Source organism: Drosophila bipectinata, chromosome 3L, assembly GCF_030179905.1.
Source record: "Drosophila bipectinata strain 14024-0381.07 chromosome 3L, DbipHiC1v2, whole genome shotgun sequence".
Classification (NCBI taxonomy): Eukaryota; Metazoa; Arthropoda; class Insecta; order Diptera; family Drosophilidae; genus Drosophila; species Drosophila bipectinata.
Genome location: NC_091738.1, coordinates 5,380,422 through 5,406,668, shown reverse-complemented (window position 1 = coordinate 5,406,668; position 26,247 = coordinate 5,380,422). Strand labels below are relative to the sequence as shown.

General features: G+C 42.8%; 2 protein-coding genes across 2 annotated transcripts in view; both read left to right on the top strand.

Annotated features, from left to right (window-relative positions):
* Positions 1–1,486: 1,486 nt before the first annotated feature.
* On the top strand, positions 1,487–1,981 carry LOC122321040 (histidine-rich protein PFHRP-III-like). The gene has a single exon (XM_043210036.1). The coding sequence runs from the start codon at positions 1,487–1,489 to the stop codon at positions 1,979–1,981; it is 495 nt and encodes a 164-aa protein (XP_043065971.1).
* A 3,692-nt stretch (positions 1,982–5,673) lies between these two features.
* The window catches only part of Ank2 (Ankyrin 2), a 59,816-nt gene continuing 39,242 nt past the window's right edge, over positions 5,674–26,247 (top strand). Inside the window, exons 1-15 of the mRNA XM_070279435.1 lie at positions 5,674–6,192; positions 8,378–8,479; positions 8,540–8,992; positions 9,051–9,815; positions 9,875–10,078; positions 10,589–11,516; positions 12,907–13,189; positions 15,655–16,061; positions 16,127–16,338; positions 18,001–18,205; positions 21,557–21,716; positions 21,783–22,621; positions 22,707–25,148; positions 25,202–25,294; positions 25,357–25,437. Of these exons, the coding sequence (XP_070135536.1) occupies positions 6,169–6,192; positions 8,378–8,479; positions 8,540–8,992; positions 9,051–9,815; positions 9,875–10,078; positions 10,589–11,516; positions 12,907–13,189; positions 15,655–16,061; positions 16,127–16,338; positions 18,001–18,205; positions 21,557–21,716; positions 21,783–22,621; positions 22,707–25,148; positions 25,202–25,294; positions 25,357–25,437 (7,198 nt within the window). The 5' untranslated portion in view covers positions 5,674–6,168. The remainder of the gene's footprint in view (positions 6,193–8,377; positions 8,480–8,539; positions 8,993–9,050; positions 9,816–9,874; positions 10,079–10,588; positions 11,517–12,906; positions 13,190–15,654; positions 16,062–16,126; positions 16,339–18,000; positions 18,206–21,556; positions 21,717–21,782; positions 22,622–22,706; positions 25,149–25,201; positions 25,295–25,356; positions 25,438–26,247) is intronic.

Below are 26,247 nucleotides of genomic sequence, written 5' to 3'. Positions count from 1 at the left end.
CATTTTATATATTTTTTTATATAGAGGGGTGGGAGATAACAAGACCATGTCTCGACATTTGTTTGCTCTTCTAATGTTGCTGATTTGCTTTATTTTACTTAGTTAAATGTTTAGTCTAAGTTTTAGGTTTCTTTTATTTAAGCATAACTGATATTTCTTCAAAAATGACACGCCCCCTTTTTCATAAAGACAAACAACCCATCATACCCTACATCAAATATGCGAAAACGTAATCATATGTTGACGTAACCTTCAAGAAACGTAAGGGAAAGCTTTCCCTCAAAGTACGTAAGCAATGCTTTTAGGTATAACGAGGTTCAAGGGTATATTCGACCTTAAGATACAAGTTTAAACCTTGATTTAGGAATAAATATAATCTGTTATTAAAATATTATGATAAGAAAGGTTACAATTATTTTGAAAATAATGATTTTATTATTAAGAATCTAAATATGTCATAAATATTAAAAAAAACAAAGCTTATGTCCATAATTTTCAGTTATGCATTCATTACAAAATAGCACTACATGAACAAAATGATAAAATATAGCACTAAAGTAAATAGTTACATAGTTTTATTAAAATTTTTGCTTTTAGAATTTTTTACAACAATTTCATTACCTTTCTTAAACTTCATATCCTGAAGAGTACCCCCAAAGTCGAAAGCATTTCCTTCCACCTGTTAGGGCCCTTGAAAAATTGGAGCATACTTTTCGGCATGACACAAATAGCTGAAACATGTTCTTCTGGCTGCGTTAAAAATAACAAAAAACAGCGTGTCACACACAGAGATGGCCCCCATCCACCTGCCCAGCATTTTCCAGCGAAATAAACTGGGAGTCCGTGACACAGTTGACAGCCAGATAAAAAAGCGAGCGAGTCGTGGAGGCATCATTAAATCACCATCAGATTTCGCATCCACTCAAAGTTATCAGCAGTATCGCTAGGGACGAGTAAGAGCTGGAGCAGAAGGAGGAGCAGAAGCAGGAGCAGGAGCAGGGAATCCCTTATCAGCCAGGCGCATAAAACAGGGTCCGGTTAAAGCTTCCGCCCAACCAGGACGACGGCGACGAGCTGCACGAATCGCCTGCCGAAGTGTTGTCGGGCGGCGGTCGGGTTGGGGGCGGCCGTTTTGGGGGTCCTGTGGCATCTAAGGCACAACTGGGATAGCTTGCTTCTAGGCTGCTCGCCAGTCAGTCATTTGACATTGCTCCTGCGAGAAGGTTGTCCGCGCTCCGAAATCCAGAATCCTCCGTCGCCATCGTCGCGTCCTGCGGATGAGTGAGTGAGAGTGTTAGTGTGCGGGTGTGTGTGTGTTTTTTAGCTACCCGTTGCCACTTCTGGGATACATATAAAAGTGCCACCCCCCCCCTACCCCATTCAAAATAAAATACCCCTCGCAGAGCAGTGAAAAATTAAACAAGTGTTACCTAAGCCCCAAAAAAATACAGTAGCTATAGAGAAGTAGTTTAAAGGTCTCGCCGAGATGGCCCAGTTTGTGACCCACATCCAGCCTACGCTGCTGGAGGCATCGCAAGGTCATGTCCCCCACCATCATGGACACCAAGTGGGAGTGCAGCACTCCTCCCATTTGCCCCACAGTGGGCACAACATGCCCTCGCCGCCCACTGCCCACAACCATCATCATGGACACGGGCACGGGCATAGTAGTGCTGCCCATCATTCGCATCCTCACAAGCCATCAAAGGATACTCATCATACCTCAACTGGACACACCTCCAAGAAGGACCACCACAGTCCTCCATCACAGGTATCTTCGCCTCCGGCGGAGCATCATCCCGATCATGTCGGACACTATGAGTACTTTCAGCACCAGCATGAGGTGGCCTTCCACCACGAAGGAGGAGCCAACAACAAGCACCACCACCAGCAGCAGCAGCAGCAACCACACCATCACCACTCCACCAACAAGCACGAGCACTGCCCCACAGGACACCAGAGTGCGGTGAGTCCTGCCTAGGATTACATCATTGGGAGCGGGTAGAGTTCTTGAAAAAAATAGATAGTCACGAGATCTGGAAGGGCTATAAAAAAAATGAGTTAGAGGTGACCTTACATTTTCAGAGTTGCAGTCGTAAAGTTTTTAGGAACATTTTAAATATTTATATGGGTAATGTGTCCTTACAAGGACGAGGTCATTTGTCCTAAAAGTAAATATGGCCAGGAAAATGAAGAAAGTTTTAAAAGCAAGTCCCCCCCTTTTTAACCCTAAACTTTAAAAGGCTTAGCATATGAGTAATACAATTTGTTAAAGTATCCTTATCATCCTTAAAGTGAATAATGTGCCTAATCTAAACCATTTTATGTCGTCCTTAAATCACTTAGGGAGGAGCTGACACACAATAATGCTATCTACTTAGTTAGGCCAGAGAAATCTGACACAAATCATCCTTGAAAAGGGCACAACTTTTTTTGTGGCATCATCTTGGTTAGTCACATCTTGGAGCTGGAAAAAACCCATCCGCCCGTTCACCCCCTCCCCTTTCTGGAGATGACGCAATCGTGATCCTTGGACTGACTCTATCCGCAATGCCAAATGAGTCACCATCAGGGGCAGTGCGCATCCGTTGTCCTTGCGGGGGCATTAACAACTTCGGTGTGGCGCCTCCGTAGCGGCCACATAACTTCTCTGATTTGGATGAGTAACAGTCCTGAGAAATGAAAGCTCTTTCGGGCCAAATTGTACGCATTGTTTTAGCCTTTGCACATAAATAGCCAACGCCAAGTGGCTAAATGTTTGGGGCTAAACGTTCTCTTTGGCCATACTCTTTGGATTTGGCATAGTCCGACGATGTCTGGTCTTCGTAGTCGGGTCTATTATATTCTATTCTGTACTGGGGCTCTCGTCCGACGGGGCGCATTCGAAAATAATTCAGAAAACGACTCAAATCGCTCGGTGCGGCTGCCGCGTGAGGCCCTCTAGACATCTAGACAATATTTAGATATATACGCGTATATATTCCAATTTATTGGCCCGCTAGTTAATGTGCCTTCGTGGATAAGCAGGAGGGAGATCTAGCCAAATGGAGACGCTGAAAAAACGCTTCCCGTCGCTGCAGAGTTTGGGCGTAAGTTGCCACGCTACCTTGGACTCATTTTATGTAATTTGGGGAGGAGGGGCACTGCCTCCCGCCTCGTCATCTCGGCATCTGTTTGGGGTCGCCCTATAAATACGAATATTGCGAATATCGCGGCGAGGAATTTTACAATTTTTATAATATTATGCGTGAGTTGTTTTTGAGTTTAGCTCGGGTGTGTGTGTCCGTGTTGTTGCCCCTCGGGTGCAGTGAACTGAACACGGTGAAAATGTTTCCATTTTTTCCTCTCATTTTACCCAGAAATTACCTGCGATATATATTTTTTTGGCGTGCCCAATTTAGGTTGCGTTTTTTGAGGTCGTAAGAATTATGGGCAATCACCAGGCTGGTAATTTACTTAGGGCATGGCCCCAGAAACATTCCTGCCACGTCGCAGGTCCTGGCGCTGGGGGGAGGGACTTTGAAATATCATATTGCAGGCGACAGCCCACAGCGACATGGATGCTAACACAAATATTAACTTAAATGAGGGGGAGGTTTCAAAAGTGGTTATATTTTCACAAAAACGAATTTTGAATACTCTTTAAAGGCTTAAATATTAGCTAAATATTTGGTAAAAAATTTACAAAATTTAAGTTCTAAGATTCTTTGATGCCAGTCCACTCCTGAGACTCTTTTACTTTTAAAATTTTTAAGAAATCTTCTGTTTTATTATATGTAAAATTAGAAATACATACTCTGAAGTAAATATCGTAACAGATCCATAAACTCTATTATATTTCGAGACAAAACATTTCCATTTCCCCGAGGGCTTATGCAAGAAAACAATCCAAGAAAACAAAAGTAATTAAGAACCTATCAATTGTATGCGAATGAGAATAGAATACCCTGTTCAATTATTAATTAAGACACAAATAAATGACAGTGTCCTCAGGCACTGGGAGAGTATAAACATGGCTGGAGTGCCAGGTGACATGCAAACAAGCCATTTGGTTTCGGGCCAACCCTGCTGGGCAACTCGATGGGCTTTTGGCTTTAAAGTGCGACCGGGAAACCCCTTCAGTTGGCCAAAACAAAACAAACAGGCCATAAAAGGCCGAGCAAGCGGGAAGCTCTTTAATTAAATTCAAAAAAATTCCCACCACCTTATAGGTTGCAAGTTGCAGGTTGCCACCCACTCTTAGCCCTGTTAATTACCTGCAACGTGATTCACGCACACCCAGCCAGGGTCTATTATTTACTGCAGAATTTGTCCCGGTCACGATGCAGTTAGTAATGCATTTTTATGCAAGTGCAGGAAGGGGGTGGATTCAGTAAGCAGTGGGGTTTCTAAGGGTTCTGCCTTGAATAGAGCGAAGGGTGGGTTTCCTGCCCAAGAAATTAAATTAATGGCACTGTCAGAATAGTGCCTTTGTGCCTTACTGGAGGCACAACGTGACCAGGAATTCATACGCATCCGATTGGGATTTTTAACCAAGCTCATAGTATCTTGGAGGGTGGGTTTTGGGGTGTCTTTTTTCGAACTGGACCTGTTCGAAACGGGAAGTAAACAAAGTCCAGTTGAGCGGCGCAACTGCGTAGAAGTCACTTCTCGGCTGGAAGTAAACCCAACCCAAAAGCCAAGCCATTTCCCGCCAACCAACTGTGGATTGTGTGCTCTCGGCCTGGCCTCTATTTGCTCCCGGTCAACAACGTTATAGCCGGGCCGGCAGATTATCTAGGGGAAGAACCATTGGGTAATTTCATCTTTTTTTCGTTGTGTACTTACCTAATTAGTCTAATGTGCGAACTGAAATTGTCGTGGAAATATAATGCTATGAGTTTTATTGTGGCAGCAGTTAGGGAAAGAATAATGTGTGTTTTGTTAGGATAGTTACACCCTCAAAGGGATTAATTTAGTCCTGCAAATATTTGTGAGGAGTACTTAGGGGGTGGTTGCTCTATCTTTTAGGGCTTGCTTCATTAAAATTAAAAGAATTCTGAGAAGTAGAAAGTCTAGGCTCTTGTGTTACTTGAGATCTAAAGTGGTTTTCCAATGAAAATAATTTTTATTGATTAAAAAAACCATTAAACAAACTTGTTCTTGAGTTATATCCCCCTAAGGGGATGAAAAACAACAACAGTCTTTTAAAAGAAAAACATTGTTTGTAGGGCTTTCTTATAGTATATATTTCATCCCCATATTAAAAAGTCCTGCTCTTGTCAGAAAACAACGAATTAATCTAAAAAATCATGCAATTCCCTCAATTTGCATGGTTCAGCTACTTTGCAAAAAATAAGCCATTATATCTACCAAAAAATTGCCTAAAAACAATTAATTTTAGTACGCAATGGCAGGACCTCTTTCTTTAACTTCCTTGAATGCACGTGCTACCCGATTATCAAAAGTGTCAACAATAACAAAGGGCACGTGCCCTGAAGGGAGAGATTGCATTTCGGAGTTCGGCCTCTTTCTCGAATAACTTCCGCTTCCACTGCCACTTTCACGGGAGCCGCTTCTTCCAGTTGGGTGAACTACCCTTGGATTTTTAGGGGTGGCATTCCAATTGGAACAGGGCCAAGTGCGCAGGTCCTTCGAAATCCTGACTTTGAAGTTTTTGGTTTCCACCACTGGCGACAGGACTCGGCGGCGCATCCAGTCTGGAGTTGAACATCGAAGAAAACGGCAGCAACGAAAACTGCTCCTCGAAACCGTGACATTTTTGAAGGCACTGTGTGAGAGCAGTCAGGAGAATCCAATCAGACACCAATACACACTAACCCCGACACGCACACACCCGACACAGTCGCCTGTACGAACACACCCTCGCGCACACAATCACACACTCGTCCACACACACCCATGCACTCGTGAATATATAGCTTACATAAAGTCTAAGGAAAAATCGATAGGAGTGCATTAAAAATTCCGAAAAAAAAAAGATTTCTCAATTAAGTGTGATTTTCCGACGCGAAACATAAACTTTTTGGCTGTAAATGTTTGTGAGGGACCCGTGAAAAAATATGACTAATCTGCTACAGTGACGACATACGCTGCTTACACAATTTCTCTACACTACAATTAATCGCAGACTCATAACTATAGCCGGAAACCGAATAATTGGCTAAAATGGTCACCGAAAATGGAGCTCAGGTAAAGACAAGTTTTCCATTTTGAATTTTCAGTGGCCTTTTCAAGGCTCCAAGCAGAGATTTTCGGGGAGCAGCCATGTTGGCGTCCATTTTGTGGATTATCGATTTTTCATTGTCTGGCTGAAAAAGTGCAGTTAATCGGGAGAATATATTACCGATTGTAACTGTTTCAAGATACTTTAAGGATATTTAAGCTATAGATGTTAGGTTTTTCTTTATATCCTTAGAAAAGTTATGATTTTCTTGTCTTTGAGGATGATTATTGATTTTTCATTTCATCAAAAGTCACCCATTAATTTGTGGGCGTTGCAGGCCATTGTGATTTGTGTCTAAAAATAGTCTCTGTACTAACCAGTGGCAATGCAAAGTAATTGTAGCCAAGTGGTGGCTCACAGTGGCACCACCACCCGCTATCCTTTTATTAATCGAAACCGAGAACTGGGTGTGGTACGTGCGTGTAGAACTGTAGCTGTATAAGGTAATCGAGATTTAGGTTAAACCTAGATGACATGCGACACATTCACGACGGAACGGCCAGAAAATCCATATTAGATGACTCACTTTTTCATCTGTTCTTGTCCCCGCTGAGATGCATTAGGAGATTGTTTGTTGCTTCCATCTAAGGACCTCCACTTGGACATCGATTAGGCGTGGAGAGCATGATTTCAAGTGGCTACGTGGCCACACAAGTTCAAAGCAAATCCACTTCAAGGCGAAACTCCTTTAGTCGAGCACTCAATTTTGCCAAGTTGAGCTTCTCGTTATTATACAATGAGCTGGGGAGGGAGAAGAGCCAAGGACCTGCCCAAGAACCTTTGAACTTTTGGCCCATGTCTGTGCGACACCTCACCCTAGACACTGAAAAAAAAACTAGTTATAGGTTGGGGCTTACTGGGATCTTTGGGAATGTTCATAGGAATATACTCTGCTTTCAAAAACTACTAACTTTTCATTACAAAACTTAAATGGCTTTTTAATAATTAGACCAAGAACTATACTATATATAATATGATGTATAATATATATACTATGTGTAAAATATATTTCCTCTTAGAATGTCTCATAAAATCCTCTTTAAAAAAAAGAAAAAATCCTTTTCCTCAGTATAGTTAAACAAACACCCATCCGGAAGCAGTCGGCGCAAACAAGCTCCTTTTGAAATCGTATGTGTATATGCCCGGGGCATTTGAAATGAGTTTTGTATATCCTTCACACACTTCCGTGTTTGCCAAGCAGGCCGGAGTGTAGGCGGTGGGTGGGAGCGTGAATGGCCTGGTGCATTGGATCGTTTGGGGCATTGGATGGTGAGGATTTGAGTGCCAGGAAGCAACGGGTCTGGCGGGCGTCTGTGCTGCGGTCACCTCCAGTGCGAATTTTTTGGCCGCTACTTCCAGTCGCGAAATACTCACCACTAAAGTACCGAATGCCGACTTCCAGTTGCAGTTTTAAGCGGCCGGGAAAATGACGTCATTTTCGAACTCGAATCCGGATCCGGGTAACCGAATTGGGGGAAGAAACAAAACGTAAACAAAACGTTGGTGGTTAAAATCGACAGCTGAGTCCGGCCCAGGGGTTGGGCTCCGAGTGGGTGGTTCCTGGCCATTGGACCGAATTATTCCTACACCTGCGCCAAAAGCCGGATAGTGGAATACGGCGGAGCAGTATATATGGAGGTGACCCCTCGCCTTGACCGACACGACTTGAACTTGAAGCTAACGAGCAGGTGCAAAAATAAAAAGCGATAGGCAACCATCTGGGGAGTTGCGCAACCTAGGTAACAATCAATAAAACTCCAAGTGCACCCACTACCCCCGGCCAGGTTTTTGGCCAGGTGATGTATACGCAATTGGCACGCAACTGCCACAAAAAGCGAGATGGAAAGTTTCCGGTTTGGCGGAAAGTTTGCGAAGATAGATTGCATTGCGGTTGATAGGAAGTTATTTCTCGATGACCTTTTTCTTTTCAGATAGTTTGGTAACAAAAAACAACAGTTTTTGTTACTTAATGTAGTCTAAGGGAAGGCAATTAGGTAGTACTTTAAATAGATATTTCAGGGAGCTTCAAAGAGTGTCTTAAGGTTAAGGTTGACATAGATCTTGAAGCATACTTTATTACAGGACTACGATACTTTCTCCGATAATTTTCGAATTTTGTAAAACACCTTCAATCTCTTATAATCCTTTCAGGGTGATGGCAATACTTCCTTCCTCCGTGCCGCCCGCGCTGGCAACCTGGAGCGCGTGCTCGAGCATTTGAAGAATAATATTGACATCAACACCAGTAATGCGGTAAGCTTATAATAACTACGGCTTTTAATTTCAAAATTATGACCTTTTAATCTTTCTTAGAATGGCTTGAATGCTCTGCATTTGGCCTCCAAGGATGGCCATATCCATGTGGTCTCGGAGCTGCTGCGTCGCGGGGCGATCGTGGACAGTGCCACCAAAAAGGGCAACACCGCTCTCCACATCGCCTCGCTGGCTGGTCAGGAGGAGGTAGTGAAGCTGCTGCTGGAGCACAACGCCTCTGTCAATGTGCAGTCCCAGAACGGATTCACGCCCCTCTACATGGCCGCCCAGGAGAACCACGATGCTGTGGTTCGCCTGCTCTTGTCCAATGGCGCCAACCAGAGTCTGGCCACCGAAGATGGCTTCACGCCTCTCGCCGTGGCCATGCAACAGGGTCACGACAAGGTAGTGGCCGTACTCCTCGAGAGCGATACTCGTGGAAAGGTCAGGCTACCGGCCCTGCATATTGCCGCCAAGAAGGACGACGTCAAGGCAGCTACCCTTCTCCTAGATGTAAGTATCACATCCCTCATCATGTAAAATATTTATTTATATTTAATGAATCCTTCAGAATGACCACAACCCGGACGTAACTTCCAAGTCGGGCTTCACCCCGCTGCACATCGCCTCCCATTACGGCAACCAGAACATTGCCAATCTGCTGATCCAGAAGGGCGCCGATGTCAACTACTCGGCCAAGCACAACATCAGTCCCTTGCATGTTGCAGCCAAGTGGGGCAAGACCAACATGGTCTCCCTCTTGCTGGAAAAAGGTGGAAACATTGAGGCCAAGACCCGGGATGGGCTTACCCCTCTGCACTGTGCCGCTCGCTCGGGACATGAGCAGGTGGTGGATATGCTGCTGGAGCGAGGAGCTCCCATCAGCGCCAAAACCAAGAACGGACTCGCTCCACTGCACATGGCCGCCCAGGGTGAGCACGTGGATGCCGCCCGCATTCTCCTGTACCATCGTGCTCCGGTCGACGAGGTCACCGTGGACTATCTGACCGCCCTCCATGTAGCCGCCCATTGTGGTCATGTGCGTGTGGCCAAGTTGCTTCTGGACAGGAACGCCGATGCGAATGCCAGGGCTCTCAATGGATTCACGCCCTTGCACATTGCCTGCAAGAAGAACCGCTTGAAGGTGGTGGAGCTGCTACTGCGTCATGGTGCCAGCATTAGTGCCACCACGGAGAGTGGATTGACGCCACTGCATGTGGCCGCCTTCATGGGTTGCATGAACATTGTCATCTATCTGCTGCAGCACGATGCCAGTCCCGATGTACCCACTGTGCGTGGGGAGACGCCACTCCATCTGGCCGCTAGAGCCAACCAGGTGAGTTTGTTAATACTCTTCAATGTTATCGGTATATGCTATAATCCTTTAATCCTTAGACCGACATCATTCGAATCCTGCTGAGGAATGGCGCCCAGGTGGACGCCCGTGCCCGAGAGCAGCAGACTCCTCTGCACATCGCCTCCCGACTGGGCAACGTTGACATTGTTATGCTTCTGCTGCAGCATGGAGCTCAGGTGGATGCCACCACCAAGGACATGTACACAGCACTGCACATTGCCGCCAAGGAGGGCCAGGACGAGGTAAAGGAGCTGATTGCCAAAAAGATCACCGATCACATCGACACTGTTTACCTGATGCAATTGTTTTGGATCCGTCATCAGGAGTTTTTCATTTGATCCTTTATTTCGACGATTTTTCCTTTTTTCCACCCGACGAGTATTCACTTTTGTGTTGTTGTCTTTTTTGCGTTTGTCTCGAATAAATGTTGTGACTCTTTTTTAAGTATTTTTGAATTTTGGTTTTATTTATTTAAATTATTTTTTAAGTTTTATATGCAGTATATATTGGGATTTCATTAAAAAATTATTGATTTTGTTTGTATGCTTTTGCTTTTAATAGTATCTTGTATTGTCGAACTTTGATTTAAAATTCTTTATTATTTTGATTTTTAGAATTGAAAATTATGTTTTTTCAGTGTATTTTTGAAACAATCTTTCACTAGAAAAGTACAATTTATTTAAAATTTGTGAGAACAAGGCAGAATTTGAAAGTTCTACCATTTATTTGAATTTTTTGAAAACCTTTCCTAGGTGGCTGCTGTACTTATTGAAAATGGTGCCGCCTTGGATGCCGCCACCAAGAAGGGCTTCACGCCCCTTCATTTGACCGCCAAGTATGGACACATCAAGGTGGCCCAGTTGCTGCTCCAAAAGGAGGCCGACGTGGATGCCCAGGGCAAGAATGGAGTTACCCCGTTGCATGTGGCCTGCCACTACAACAACCAGCAGGTGGCTTTGCTGCTCCTCGAGAAGGGAGCCAGTCCTCATGCCACGGCCAAGAACGGGCACACACCCCTCCACATTGCCGCTCGCAAGAATCAAATGGACATAGCCACCACTCTGCTGGAATACGGAGCCCAGGCCAATGCCGAGAGCAAGGCCGGCTTCACTCCACTCCACTTGAGCAGCCAGGAGGGTCACTCTGAGATTTCCAACTTACTGATTGAACACAAGGCCGCCGTGAATCACCCGGCCAAGAACGGACTCACCCCGATGCATCTCTGCGCCCAGGAGGACAACGTGAATGTGGCGGAGATCTTGCAGAAGAATGGAGCCAATATCGACATGGCCACCAAGGCAGGCTACACCCCGCTGCATGTGGCCTCGCACTTTGGCCAGGCCAATATGGTCCGTTTCCTGCTGCAGAACGGGGCCAATGTGGATGCGGCCACCTCGATTGGGTATACTCCGCTCCATCAGACCGCCCAGCAGGGGCACTGCCACATTGTGAACCTTCTGCTGGAGCACAAGGCCAATGCCAATGCCCAGACCGTCAACGGACAAACTCCGTTGCATATTGCCCGCAAGCTGGGCTACATCAGTGTCCTGGACTCCCTGAAGTCCATTACCAAGGAGGACGAGGGCTCTCCAGCCCCTGCCCAGACCGAGGAGAAGTACCGCGTCGTGGCTCCCGAGGCCATGCACGAGTCCTTTATGTCCGACTCCGAGGAAGAGGGCGGTAGGTATCTCCTTTCTTTGAAACCCCAAATCCTAATCATAAGCCACATGATCACAAGAATCACCAGATCGGAAGATCACAGCCCAGCTAGTCAGCCAGCACACAATCAACACAATGCACTCCCCCGCCCAAAAAAAAATAGTTTAAAGATATCTAGTTTTAAGCAAATCCTGTTCCCTGTGCCGTCAGGTAACACTAACTGGGAACTGGACGCCGGATACGAGTACGGCATTGGGCCAGGTCGGTCAGATGCCCACGTCTATCTGCCGTACTACCAGGGCGACCATCTCTATGTGACCAGTAAGTGGGCCAACTCACTTGCAAGTCCAGAAACCGTATTCGTATTTATATTCGTATCTTAAATGCTGGCCGTTATCAAGTGCACTAATTGGCTGTGTCTTTGGATCGTGATTGGTTGTCATACAAAATATATATAATCGCAAAAAGTTTGGCACTTTATATGGGGCTACAATGTGTATAAATGTGTAAATTATTCTTGACGTTGTTGTTGAGCAAGGATATACCGTCTTCTAGCTACTTTCCTTATCCTTGCTATCATTTCTATATGCATTTGCTTCAAGTTTATTTAAAGAGTTATATTCAAGGATAGGGTTGGGTAAAGATTATATACTGATGACTAAACTATTTTAAAATATTAACTTAGTATATCCTTTAATGATATATAATAGACCCCTAAATCTGCAATATTACAAATGGGGTTTTAAATTACTTAAAAAAAGAAAGTATTTTCCTATCAAGACTTAAACTTTTAAAGAGTCTCTACATATTTATTTCAATTGAAAATTTCCAACATCCTTTTAAAAAGTACTCCTATTTCTTTAACAGAAAAGAATTTTAAAGTTTTTATCAATACATATATATCCAAGAAACTTTTGAGTAGGTTGTCAGTGTGAAGGTGGAAATCAATATACTCGTAATCGCGGCATGAAAATATGTATTCTTGTGTGTATGTACTACCTACTATCATCATATCCATGTACTATATGCTCCTATTAATGGTCATGCTAGCTTTACATACTATATCACCCCCAATATGCATATATATAATTATAAATATATTTATTCTACCGATTATAAAGTGAAGCATGTAGATTTACGAAATTTTTTAACTAAAATCAAACTCATTTGCATTCTTCTATTTTCAATGCACTGCGCTCTCTCATCTGCCACATCAATAAATACCAACAACCGACTCCAACACCACAACAAAAACAAAAACACCAATACAACAAAAATATAAACAACAACAATATGACAACAATATAACAACAACAACGCTATATGGCCAATTGGACTGTCTTGTGCTTAATAAAAATGCAAATGCTGCGGAATGCCCTCGAATCGCATCGAAATCGAACAAAAACTCTAGGCGAAGACAATATGCTATCAGATCAACCATACCGCTATCTGACCGTTGATGAAATGAAATCCCTAGGCGACGACTCCCTACCGATCGACGTGACCCGGGATGAGCGTATGGACTCCAACCGGATGACCCAGAGCACGGAGTATGCCTCCGGCGTGCCGCCCACCATCGGCGAGGAGGTCATCAGTCCCCATAAGGCCCAGGTATATGGCAGCTCACCCAAGGCCACCGTGGATGGGGTTTACATTGCAAATGGATCTGGACACGATGAGCCACCTCATGTGGGGTAAGTAGAATGAAAATGGAATGGCTACTATTTACAATGTAGGATTTTTTTTTGACGTGCTCTTTTTATACTCTTCCAGTATAAGTCCGAACGGCCATATCAGCCAACTATTTCCTATAGCTGCCATATAACTGTTTGATTAAAAATGTCAAAACTTCGGTATTTTTACAGTTAGAAAGTTAAGATTTGTTAAAGATTCTATTTTGGGCAAAATTTTGCGACATATATTTTCATAGGAACGGATCCCCATCATATAGGAACGTATCATATAGGGGAAAGCCCCATTTTCAAGGGGTCCTATCAGAAAAATGGACAAAAAATCTAAAAAATATTTTGTCTCAGGATTTTGATGCAGATCATTAGAGAATTCGTTTAGAAATCGTTTAAGATACTCCGCTTGAGAATCGGATCAGAATTGCCCAATTTTCCAATTTTCAAGGGGTCTTATCGGGAAAATGGACAAAAAATTTAAAAAATATTTTGTCTCAGGATTTTGATGCAGATCGGTGGAGAATCGATCTAGAAATCGTTTAAGATACTCCGTTTGAGAATCGGATCAGAATTGGCGAAGATATAGCCATCACTGTGGACCCTATAGGGAAAACCCCATTTTCAAGGGGTCCTATCAGCAAAATGAACAAAAAATCTAAAAAATATTTTGTCTCAGGATTTTGATGCAGATCGGTGGAGAATCGATCTAGAAATCGTTCAGAATTGGGAAAGATATAGCCATCACTGTGGACCGTATAGGGGAAAACCCCATTTTCAAGGGGTCCTATCAGAAAAATGGACAAAAAATCTAAAAAATATTTTGTCTCAGGATTTTGATGCAGATCGGTGGAGAATCGATCTAGAAATCGTTTAAGATACTCCGTTTGAGAATCGGATCAGAATTGGCGAAGATATATCCATCACTGTGGACCCTATAGGGGAAAACCCCATTTTCAAAGGGTCCTATCAGAAAAATGGACAAAAAATCTAAAAAATATTTTGTCTCAGGATTTTGATGCAGATCGGTGGAGAATCGATCTAGAAATCGTTTAAGATACTCCGTTTGAGAATCGGATCAGAATTGGCGAAGATATAGCCATCACTGTGGACCCTATAGGGAAAACCCCATTTTCAAGGGGTCCTATCAGCAAAATGAACAAAAAATCTAAAAAATATTTTGTCTCAGGATTTTGATGCAGATCGGTGGAGAATCGATCTAGAAATCGTTCAGAATTGGGAAAGATATAGCCATCACTGTGGACCGTATAGGGGAAAACCCCATTTTCAAGGGGTCCTATCAGAAAAATGGACAAAAAATCTAAAAAATATTTTGTCTCAGGATTTTGATGCAGATCGGTGGAGAATCGATCTAGAAATCGTTTAAGATACTCCGTTTGAGAATCGGATCAGAATTGGCGAAGATATATCCATCACTGTGGACCCTATAGGGGAAAACCCCATTTTCAAAGGGTCCTATCAGAAAAATGGACAAAAAATCTAAAAAATATTTTGTCTCAGGATTTTGATGCAGATCGGTGGAGAATCGATCTAGAAATCGTTTAAGATACTCCGTTTGAGAATCGGATCAGAATTGGGGATGATATAGTATCACTGTGGACCCTATAGGGGAATACCCAATTTTCAAGGGGTCTTATCGGGAAAATGGACAAAAAATTTAAAAAATATTTTGTCTCAGGATTTTGATGCAGATCGGTGGAGAATCGATCTAGAAATCGTTTAAGATACTCCGTTTGAGAATCGGATCAGAATTGGCGAAGATATAGCCATCACTGTGGACCCTATAGGGGAAAACCCCATTTTCAATGGGTCCTATCAGGAAAATGGACAAAAAATTTAAAAAATATTTTGTCTTAGGATTTTGATGCAGATCGGTGGAGAATCGATCTAGAAATCGTTTAAGGTACTCCGCTTGAGAATCGGATCAGAATTGGGAAAGATATAGCCATCACTGTGGACCGTATAGGGGAAAACCCCATTTTCAAGGGGTCCTATCAGAAAAATGGACAAAAAATCTAAAAAATATTTTGTCTCAGGATTTTGATGCAGATCGGTGGAGAATCGATCTAGAAATCGTTTAAGATACTCCGTTTGAGAATCGGATCAGAATTGGCGAAGATATAGCCATCACTGTGGACCCTATAGGGGAAAACCCCATTTTCAATGGGTCCTATCAGGAAAATGGACAAAAAATTTAAAAAATATTTTGTCTCAGGATTTTGATGCAGATCGGTGGAGAATCGATCTAGAAATTAAGGTACTCCGCTTGAGAATCGGATCAGAATTGGGGAAGATGTAGCCATCACTGTGGGCCATATAGCTTTTTTTGACATTAGAAGTCATAGGCCAGAATTTTGTTTTTTTAGGATTATCGTTTTTTTCCCATTAAGAGGGTTTTGAGAAGAAATGTAAATCCTTTTATATAAAGAGTGAACTAATCTTTGAAACCTTTACAGCCGTAAACTAAGCTGGAAGAGCTTCCTGGTCTCCTTCTTGGTGGACGCCCGTGGAGGCGCCATGCGAGGCTGCCGTCACAGCGGCGTCCGCATGATCATACCCTCGCGCTCCACCTGCCAGCCGACGCGGATCACCTGCCGCTACGTGAAGCCGCAGCGCACCATGCATCCGCCCCAGCTGATGGAGGGCGAGGCCCTGGCCAGCCGAGTGCTGGAGCTGGGTCCGTGCTCCACCAAGTTCATTGGGCCGGTGGTCATGGAGGTGCCGCACTTCGCCTCGCTGCGTGGCAAGGAGCGTGAGATCATTATCCTGCGCTCGGACAACGGCGAAACCTGGCGCGAGCACACCATCGACAACTCCGAAGAGATAATCCACGATGTCATGCAGCAGTGCTTCGAGCCGGAGGGTGAGTGGATGCTGCGATATCTAAACTATCCAAAATATAATTTTAATATTGTTTTCTCCGTATAGAAATCGCTCAACTGGAGGAACAGGCTGGCAACCATGTCTGTCGATTCGTCACCTACGACTTCCCCCAGTACTTCGCAGTGGTATCGCGCATCCGCCAGGAGGTGCATGCCATTGGACCCGAGGGCGGTATGGTGTCCAGCACCGTGGTGCCACAGGTGCAGGCCGTCTTCCCCCAGGGAGCACTCACCAAGAAGATCAAAGTGGGCTTACAGGTAAACCTCTTTAAACCGCGCAAGGGCGTTGCGCCTGAGAAATTGCGCAAGATTAGCGTCAATCATGTGCCCAAGAAGAAGCGCTTCTCGCTCATCTGGTAAATCAGCCACCAGGGCAGTTATCTATCTAACTATAATCCGAAAATACCAAATAGCCAACATATATAATCGAGCATTTAATCTACAACTTCCCAATGAATATCAAAAGAAAATAATGCAAAATATGTTTTCCAAATCGAAAATGAGCATTTATAGCCGAAATGTCCTATAACCAGTAACTAATAACCATCTATGTTAACCCGCCCAAACTCCTGTGTAGCCAGATAAAGTAGAACAATAGTCCAAAGTTTTGTTTACAGTGCGTTAGTAGTTTGATTTGTAAACACTGTAAAGAAACTTTTGTGCTGTCCTTCCAAATGTTATTACTCGTATGAAATATGTGCACTTTGTTTGATTATGTATTGAGACACACATTTAGGAACTTTACGGCACTAAGCTTATGGGAGCCATTGTCGAATCGGTATCCTCATGCCTAACCAAATCACAACTGCTATGCAACCAGTGACATACAATAATATCTATTATACCAATTGAATTTGATCATGGATCAAGCGATTTCTGTCAGATCGCATATTTTTTCGTAAAGCTTGAAAAAATCCGCAATGCAAAAAATAAAAGGCAAGAGCAGCAAAAATTGTCCAATTTGATAAGTCAAATAAAAGTAACATCTATATCGAATATTATGATACATTTACCTATATAATAACTACTCTTAACTATTCATACATTATTTATGATTATTATCTACTTATGCATAAGATTATACTTACAAGTTATCTGAAATGCAGTACTACCCAATAAATTTAGTTCAACAAAAACTTTATGCCAATGAAAATGTTTTAATTAGTTTTTGTTTGATTACTTTTTCAATTCAATTGCTTTTTCAAAAAAAAAAAAATAGTAGAGAGAAAAAAAATATTTAAATAAAAGAGAAAAAGTGGTGAAAAAATGTTTCGAAAGTTACAATTGGGTCCGGTTTGAAGTGCCTAACGAAGTTGTAACCATTTTAGCCAAGCCGTAAGCCAAAAAACGATTTTATAATGGCCCCACTCATGATTTTCAATTTTTCGCACGTTTTATTTGCATTTATCTGTATATTCTGTAAATTTTCCAAACTAATTTTTCTTAATATTATTCCATTTAGTTTTGTACATTCTGTATAGTTCAGTTCTCTATTTAGTATTTTAGTTGTAGTTCAAAGTTTTTTTGATGACTAAATTTATTGGGACATAAATGGGCTCGAACATTGTTATCGTTTGTAGTTAACTTATGCTGTATTTTAACAACAAAAACCATGAAAACGATATGCATAAACATCAAACAGAATAAGCATTGTACAAAAAACATGAAAACCTAAAAAGATGATAACAAATTTAATGTTTTGTGTCGAATTGAGAATGTTCACCATTTAGCCCAAATGCTCATTTCATTTTATTTGTCTTTATTGTTTCAATTCCTTACAGACAAGAAGCGCATATTTCGTATGATATTTTCAGTTGTGATCTTTAAGTTTTCTATATATTTATGTTGAAGTCATTGTATTGTGTAAGCGTGGCCGGGAAATCGATTTTTGTCTACCGAAGTTCGTTACACTCGTTCTAGGCCCAGCCGGTCGATCCCGATCTAACCGCCAAGCTGCTCGGCCGTGGGGTGGCCGTATCCCCAATTGTTACGGTTGAGCCGCGGCGCCGCAAGTTCCACAAGGCCATCACCCTCAGCATGCCCGCCCCCAAGGCCCACAGCCAGGGGATGATTAATCAGTACTCCGGAAACACTCCCACCCTCCGCCTGCTCTGCTCGATCACAGGTAAGTTGTAGCCAGCCGATCTGGTCCGATCTGGTGTTTCGGTCTTTTGTGTTGTTTGTACGATGTGATCCAAGCCAGTTATTATCAAAACCATTTACTTACGACTATTACGAGTATATCCAGTTTCATTACCATTTTCATTAAGTTAGTTGATGTTTTTTGAATCCCCGATTTTGATACCCAAACTTCCACATCCCTCTTCCGTTTCTCTCTATCTTAACTAACTTATCTGTCTCTATATACATATATATATCTGTCTCAGGCCTTCATTTCCTTCATTCCTGGTTATGATATTATTTTTTTCAGTGTATACGGTTTGCTTTCGTTGAATTGAGTTTGTACGTGCTTCCGTTTTGGTTGTTTTCCTTTCGATTGTCTATAAACATTTAGAATACAAGTATCTCATGTGCTAATAAGTAGTACTATATATATACCATACATGCCATATATAAACTATATCCCAACCTATACATAGTGTTGTACAGCGGAAATTGCCAATTCAAAAATTAACTAATTCCAAACTCTGGGAAAGGATGCAATGTCCTTCCGCCTTGAAATTAAGACAGAATTGAAGCGCAAAAAATATCTAGAAAATTAGTTTGTTCGACCCATCCGATTTGGCTTGTGTCTGTGTGTAGATTCGTAACCATAAGTTGTGTTCGTTCGGGTTCCGGCAGGAGCCCGCATCGTATCCTTTGGAACTTTAGCCAGTTGTAGAACATTCGTCACTCACACAACCTGCATTAACCACAGTCACTCCACAATTAAAGATACAGATACAACAAGAACAAATACAGATACAGATACAGATACAGCAACAAGATACAGATTGAAATACACTCAGATTTAAACTCAGATCGATCCAAAAACCAAATCAAATGTCATGTCTCTTCATTGTGCCAGATGATGGTGGTGTTCGTTACCCTATTTTCGATTTGCGTTCGTTACCCATTCAGTTCGTTCATTCTAATTTTCAATGATTTCGGTTAAGATTTCGGTTTCGATTTCCATTTCGATTTCGTGTTGAGCAAAAACAAACCCAAACAAAACAAACTTCAATTCAATTCTTTGATTGATTGAAAACCTATTTAATTCTTCTATAATTTCGTACTAATGCGTCATTGCATATTATGTGCACGCATTCCGTTCTGTTTTCTCAATCCATTGAAGGTGTGTTTCGGAAAAGGTCTCTAAAAGGTAACTAAAACTGACTCAAATGTCACAAATACTAAAATAAATAATACAAATTCAGAAATTCACAAACATGTATGAAGTTTCAAATTGAAACCGTTTACAAAATAAGATCGTTATTTGTTCATATTTAGTTGTTTCGTTCTATGCCAACCAACAAAAAAAAAAAACCAAAAAATAATAATAATAATATAAAAAATAAAATATCTAACAGTAACAATATTATTGTATTGCAAAATGTGGCAAACAGCCGCCTATTTAAAGATAACAAATTTGACAAAATAAAAAAATTTGAAAATTCTGCATATTTTATTTATGATAAATTCTCTTGTTAAGAAACTATTGCAAATATTTCCAATAATTATTTTTCAACTTTTAAGCCCTAAACCCCTTATTTATTTTGTATTGGTTTTGTTCAGTTCTTCAGTTCCTAAGTTGCTGTCATTAAGTTCCTTAGTTCGTTTTTTGATAATTTGCTTAAATTCGGGTTGCGCTGCGTCTATATGGGTTTTACTGTACCAGAAGCTCAGGGTTATTCTTCTGTTCTGTTTTGGGGTCTGATCAGGATCCCCGCTCCATTGGCAATTCTCTATGCCACGATTACGCTTCCAGCTCAAAGCAGCTTAGTTTTTGAAGTAAGCCAAACTTTCCAATTTTTCCAATCTTTTTCGATCCTTAAGCTTGTCATGCAAACGTCCTTGCCGCCTTCTCTTTCTCTCCCTCTATCTCTCTCTCTGTCTAATCTCTCTCCCTCTAATATACAACCTAAGCGAATTTCTGACTGCACGCGGTTTATAACCCAATCTAATATATGTAACCTAAACTGCACAATTTCATTAAAGAGTTTGTAGGTTTTGTAAGCTAAACTACTAAACTAAATGCCAACTAAAGTTGCTCTTTGGGCCATTTAAACCGTAACAAATGCAAGGCAGACTGATTGTGCCGAGATTACCTTTGATTTATTCAGTTGTTTAGTTACCGATTCGGATCTTATCCCATATCTTATTAATACTAATATTGTAAGGCTATCCAGGCTTTATGATTCATTTCCGATTTACATACATTTTCGGTTGGAATGTCGTGCACCTGATTGTAGTTTGAGTTTCTGTTGTTTATTAAGCGTTAATAATTCTTATTGTGTTGATTGTGTTCAGTTCGTGTAAAATATTATGCAGAATCTTATGTCCCTCAATTGCTTTCCAAAACCAAAAATATCTAAGATTATATACATACGAAGATCAATTTTGAAAATCTACTGTTTGTGGCACCAAAGAGAACTTTTCTGAAACCCAACAAATGTCAACTATTGAGTAAGAAACTAAAGTCAAGCGATCGCTGTGGCAAGCCCAATAAATAATATCTAATTACAAACGATGTTTTGTTATTGTACCATACGAATATAAACATATAAAATCTATCAACCAGTTGACGATTTTTTAACATTCCCGAATTTAGTTCAAGTTGTTTTCGGTTCGAGTTTAGTTGGTTTCGTTTCATTTGGTTTGTTTTGAACACATTTACAAACAGAAACACGGTACACGCTCACTTATTTTACATTCAAGAGATACCAAGAATATGATTTTTTTTCCAAAATATTAAGCATGTTGTTTCGAAACGGCTTCAAAGTAAACGCAACAAGTACCCTAGTACTCGTACCTCTGTAAATGCTACAGCCCTACCAATCTATCCAGATATATGCTTGAATCAAGATGCCTCATGTAATACCAGTCATACCTCACCACACAACTCTTGACATTCAACAGACACGAACCACTCACCCACATCCATTCCATGCCACATAAAACAAGATACTTAATATTTCTAATACCTATCGCTATATAAATACGATTTTGATACTATACCATAAGTTATATACTTACAATAATACCTTTCAATAAAACTCCTATCTAAATGCTTTGTAATTAACACACACAATCGTAATTCTCTCTGAACAAGTTATTGTTTTGAGTTTATGGTTTCGTTTGTGAAATTAGTTCAACAATTTTGGAATTCAATTCAATAATTATCTGCTAATGAGACAACAGTAGAGTTTTCAAGAGTTTTTACATACATTTATGTAGTCTATGCGTAAACCCCATATCACAAGGTCTCCTGCCCGAAATTAAACGTCTCCTTTCCATCTACCTCCTCCATCGCCAGGCGGACCATCTCGGGCCCAGTGGGAGGATGTCACTGGCTCCACGCCCCTGACCTTTGTCAACGATTGTGTCTCCTTCACGACCACAGTGTCCGCTCGTTTCTGGCTGATGGACTGCCGCAATATTTCCGATGCCACAAAGATGGCCACTGAGCTATACAAGTATGTCTTGATATCCAGAAAAAGTTATAGAATGGGTTATCTAATCCTTTAATTTTAATTATTTAGGGAGGTAATCCACGTGCCCTTCATTGCCAAGTTTGTGGTATTCGCAAAGAAAATCGAACCCTACGAAGCCCGCCTCCGGGTATTCTGCATGACAGACGATCGCGAGGATAAGACCCTCGAAAAGCACGAGCTTTACACCGAGGTGGCGAAGAGCAGAGACGTAGAGGTGCTGGAGGGCAAGCCTCAGTTCATAGAAATGGCTGGAAACCTAGTGCCCGTGACCAAGTCTGGCGATCAGCTCCAACTGCAGTTCAAGGCCTTCCGCGAGAACCGTCTGCCCTTCACAGTCCGTGTCAAGGATCAGCATGCCGATATTGTCGGTCGCACGCTGTTCATGAAGGAGCCAAAGGTGGCCAAGGGCGAGCCACCGCAACAGCCCATCTGTATCCTGAACATTGTTCTTCCGGAGGCAGTGATACCGGACTCCACCACCGCCTTCTCGGATCGCGTCACTTCCGCCTACAGAACCTCGATGTTCAGCCTCAGCAAGCACCAGAACGATCACTACATCGGCGATATCCGCATCGTAGACCTTTCAAACCTATTGGGTAAGGATTGGATCCAACTAGCCCCAGAGATCGGCATCAATTCCGAGGAGATTGACGAGATCATCGACCACAACACCGACAGTATTGCTCGACAGGCGCAAAGTATGATCCGCCTGTACAAGGACAAGCCCAACTACGACATCCTTTCCCTAGAGTCAGCCCTCAAGAATATTGGCAGGGATGATATTATGAAAAAGTGCAAGAGCGGAAGACTTTCACATTCCCGGGAGTTCGATGACACAGACATCATGAAGAACTCGGAATCGGTCGAAGAGCTGGTTCGAAGAGAAAGTAAGTAGTCTTTAAGGAAAGATATATCTTTCCCCTTTGTCCAAATTAAAACTTTAAGCTATAACTTCCAAAGTTGCTTCCCCAGGTAAGCGGATCCAGCAAATAAACGAACGTGAAGAGGTTAAATACTCCGCAGAGGAGAAGGAGGTCGAAGAATCCGAGTCCGACGAAGAAGCAGCCAAACGAACTGTGGCGGAACGCCGGGAGAAGATTGTGAAGCGCTTGTCCATGGAACGATCCATTCCTGCCTCGACGCAAAAAAGGGAGATCACACGCGAAATAACTGAAATCAAACGAAAGAGTCTCATCGAGGACAAGAAGGCCATTCACGAGTCCGAGATTCTGATGCAGCTGCCTGCCGACAATGTCATCATCAAGGGCACCCCTGTACCCGACCAGGTCATCAAGATGAAGATGGGTAAGATGGATTCGACCGAAGTGACCAAGAGTGAGTTCGACAAGGAGCTGACTCACAAGTTCAAGACTTCCGGACGTAGTTCTGAAGAAGAGGACCAGCCATCGTCACCCGACCAGACAGACAAAATCGTCCACGACATAAGTGCCGCCGAAAAGAAGGAAAAGGACAGCGTTTCCTTCAGCAGGGTGGCCATCACCCGCCAGGAAGCCCGCGACATTACTGAAGATTTCTTGGAGATGGAGAAACGAAGCCAACTCCCAGCGACCACCACCAGCGCTACTGTTCACGAGAAGTTCGTTGTGGAGATCAAAGAGAAGACAAGTCCTATGGACTCAGTGCCCCAGGAAACCGTCAAGGAGGTACAGCAAGTAATCAGCGAGGTGACCGAAATCGCCAGCAAGAAGGTTGAGAACATAATAAGCTCCTTTGAGAGCGGGAAACCAGAAGAAGTTCCAGCCTCAATTACCACACAATCAGTACCCGAATCAGTCAAAGTAAGCGAGACTATTAAGCATCTGCAGGATACTAAGAGCCAAGAGCAAGTCAAGTCGGTTGAAATTATCGAGAGCTCAAGTATAGAACAGACCATTTCCGAATTTGAGGCCAAAAAGGTGAAGTACGACTTCCATGGCGGTGAGCCCAAGACCCAGATTCCCAAGTTCACAAGAAAGCCCAGCGATGATATAATTAAACCTACAGCTGCTCCTCGTGCAACAGCCGAGCCAGAGGCGGATTTCTCTGCGGAAAGCAAGCCAGAGAAACCAGTGTCCAAGATTCCGGTTAAGACAACTTCTGTTGATGCCCCAAAGATTGGAGAAGTGGAGGCCCGGAAGATTACACATGACTTCCTGCAGGGAGAAAAATTGGCGGCTGAGCCAAAGCCAGCTCCAGCAGCCAGCAAGATTCCCAAGGTGGAGCCCAGGAAATCGGTAGAAAAGTTGGTCGAAAAGGAATCTAAGATCTTGGATGATGTGGTTGCCTCAACTGCGACAATCATGACAGCAGGACTGGGAACCGAACAACTGCCGGTGAAACAGCCAGAAATTACTGACAAAGCTGATGCCGTTGCCGAAAAAGTATCCGAGCTTATTGAGACATTCCACAAGATAGAGGAGAAGGTTACCAAGTCTGAAAAGACCTCCGAAATTACCAGCAAGGTCGAGGACCTCGTCAAGATTGAGGAAAAGCCCCTTCAGAAGGAAGAAAAGAAAGAGGACAAGGTGGCGGAGAAGATTGCTGATGTTGTGGAAACATTCCACAAGATTGAGGAGCAGATCACTACCGCCGATGCCCGCAAGCTCACCCACGATTTTCTCAGCATGGAGCAGCAATCGCAGCTGCCGAGCTTGCCCCAAGCCCAGGAGAAGACGTTGGAGTCGAGTTTGACGTCCACCACCACTTCGGAGCCAGAGTCCTTGGTGTCCATTAAGCCGGCACCGCCTGCAAGCAAGATACCTGTAGTGGAACCCAGAAAGACTCTGGTGGACGAAGCCGCCAAAACACAAGTGGAGCCTTTAATTGAACCTACCAAGACCCTTGTGGAGGAGACCTCAAAGCCTCTGGAGGATACAAAGCCAACTGAGAAGAAAGCACTGAATGAACGTCAGCTTACTGCCGACTTTCTCAGCATGGAACAGCAAACCCAATTGGTTTCCCAGCCCGTAAAGACACTCATCGAAGAAGTTGTGAAAACCGCCGAGCAGGTGGTCGATCTTGCAAAGGACCAAAAGCCAATTGATGCGCGTCAGCTCACCTCGGACTTCCTAAGTATGGAGCAGCGAACCCAGCTGCCTTCCCAGATCGTTAGTGGTGATGCCAAGCTGATCGATGGCATTGAGTCTGCGGCTCCCGTTGGGGAGGACTCACCATTCCACACCACCAAAGTGGTTACCAGTGTTCTAAGCGAGGAATATGATAGTGATACTTTTGATAAGCGAGCCACCGTTCCACTAAGCCAGACCCTGAAAGAGGAGGGACTTACTGCTCCAGTGTCAGTCGAGCCACGAAAATCCCTTACCGATGCCGAGTTCTGCAAGTCCGTGGGCGAGACAATCTCCAAGAAGATGAGCGAGGGCGTAATTGAGATAACTGATGAGCTCAAGAAAATAGGTAAGACACTTGAATAGATTCCAAAACGATTCTAACTTTCATATCCTCCATAGCGAGCGACATTCCACACTCCCAGACTCCGCCGCCCACGCCCTGTGACATCAAAAAGCAGAACGAGCAGCCCGAACTCACAAGCTTAGAACGTGGTAAGTACTCCAACTTCCTTGAAAACGATGACCCTCTATTAACCGGGGAATTCATTTCGAAGATTACCTGGCCGACACTGTCACCACTTTGCACACGACCACTGAGTCGACCTTTGAACGCGTCTCTGCCATTACCACAGTTGGTAAGTGTGACTTTTGAGATGAGTGGCTGCCCTATGCTCAATTTTTATGCAATTTGTAATTGTTATGTAAACTGAATTTATATATTTTCCTATGTTTGCCTTTTTGGTAAAAGAATATAAACCTGTAATCATGATTTTTTGTACACCTCTTAATTTTGATTATACCTTGTGTTATTGCCACCATCCGTAGTGTTTCTTGAACTGTTTGTTTTTCGATTTTATCCAGACTTTCAATCCCCACTCTTCTCTGTTTCTCTATATTTATTTTTGATTTGAGTCCAAAGGCTTTTTGTCTGCAAATTCCCATTGAACCATTAAACGATTGCGATCCAAGAACTCCTAGTTAGTTAATTGTATCATTAAACTCGAATAGCAAACTGCTACTGTGTGTATCTTAATAAAAAAATGCTGTAAGTGCGAGAGTAAATACTATACTAAATGTAAAATAAATCCTAAACAAACAAGGGATCTCACAGTCCCAAGATAACCGACTGAAAACTATGGCGCATTGAATGAATGTGGTCACAATATCGCGTAGATACTTACTAGTAGAACTGAAACAGGTATTGCCGAGCTGCCGGCTAATCCAATTACGTGGACACTGACGAAAGGTCGCGAAAACACGGCTAATTGTCTGGCCGGCGCCATCCTGCCTTGCAGATACGTAACATTCGGAGGTGTCAATGTCAGTGGGCCAGACAATCGATGGATCGATCGATGAATCGATTCGGCGTTGATAACTTTAACTTTACGCTGGAAAGCCTCGCCGATCTGGGATACTTTCCTGTTGACTGACAAAAGCCTATTAGT

Bases quoted from the DNA above. Each gene is read 5' to 3' on its own strand.
- LOC122321040 (XM_043210036.1), top strand. From the start codon at position 1,487: ATGGCCCAGTTTGTGACCCACATCCAGCCTACGCTGCTGGAGGCATCG.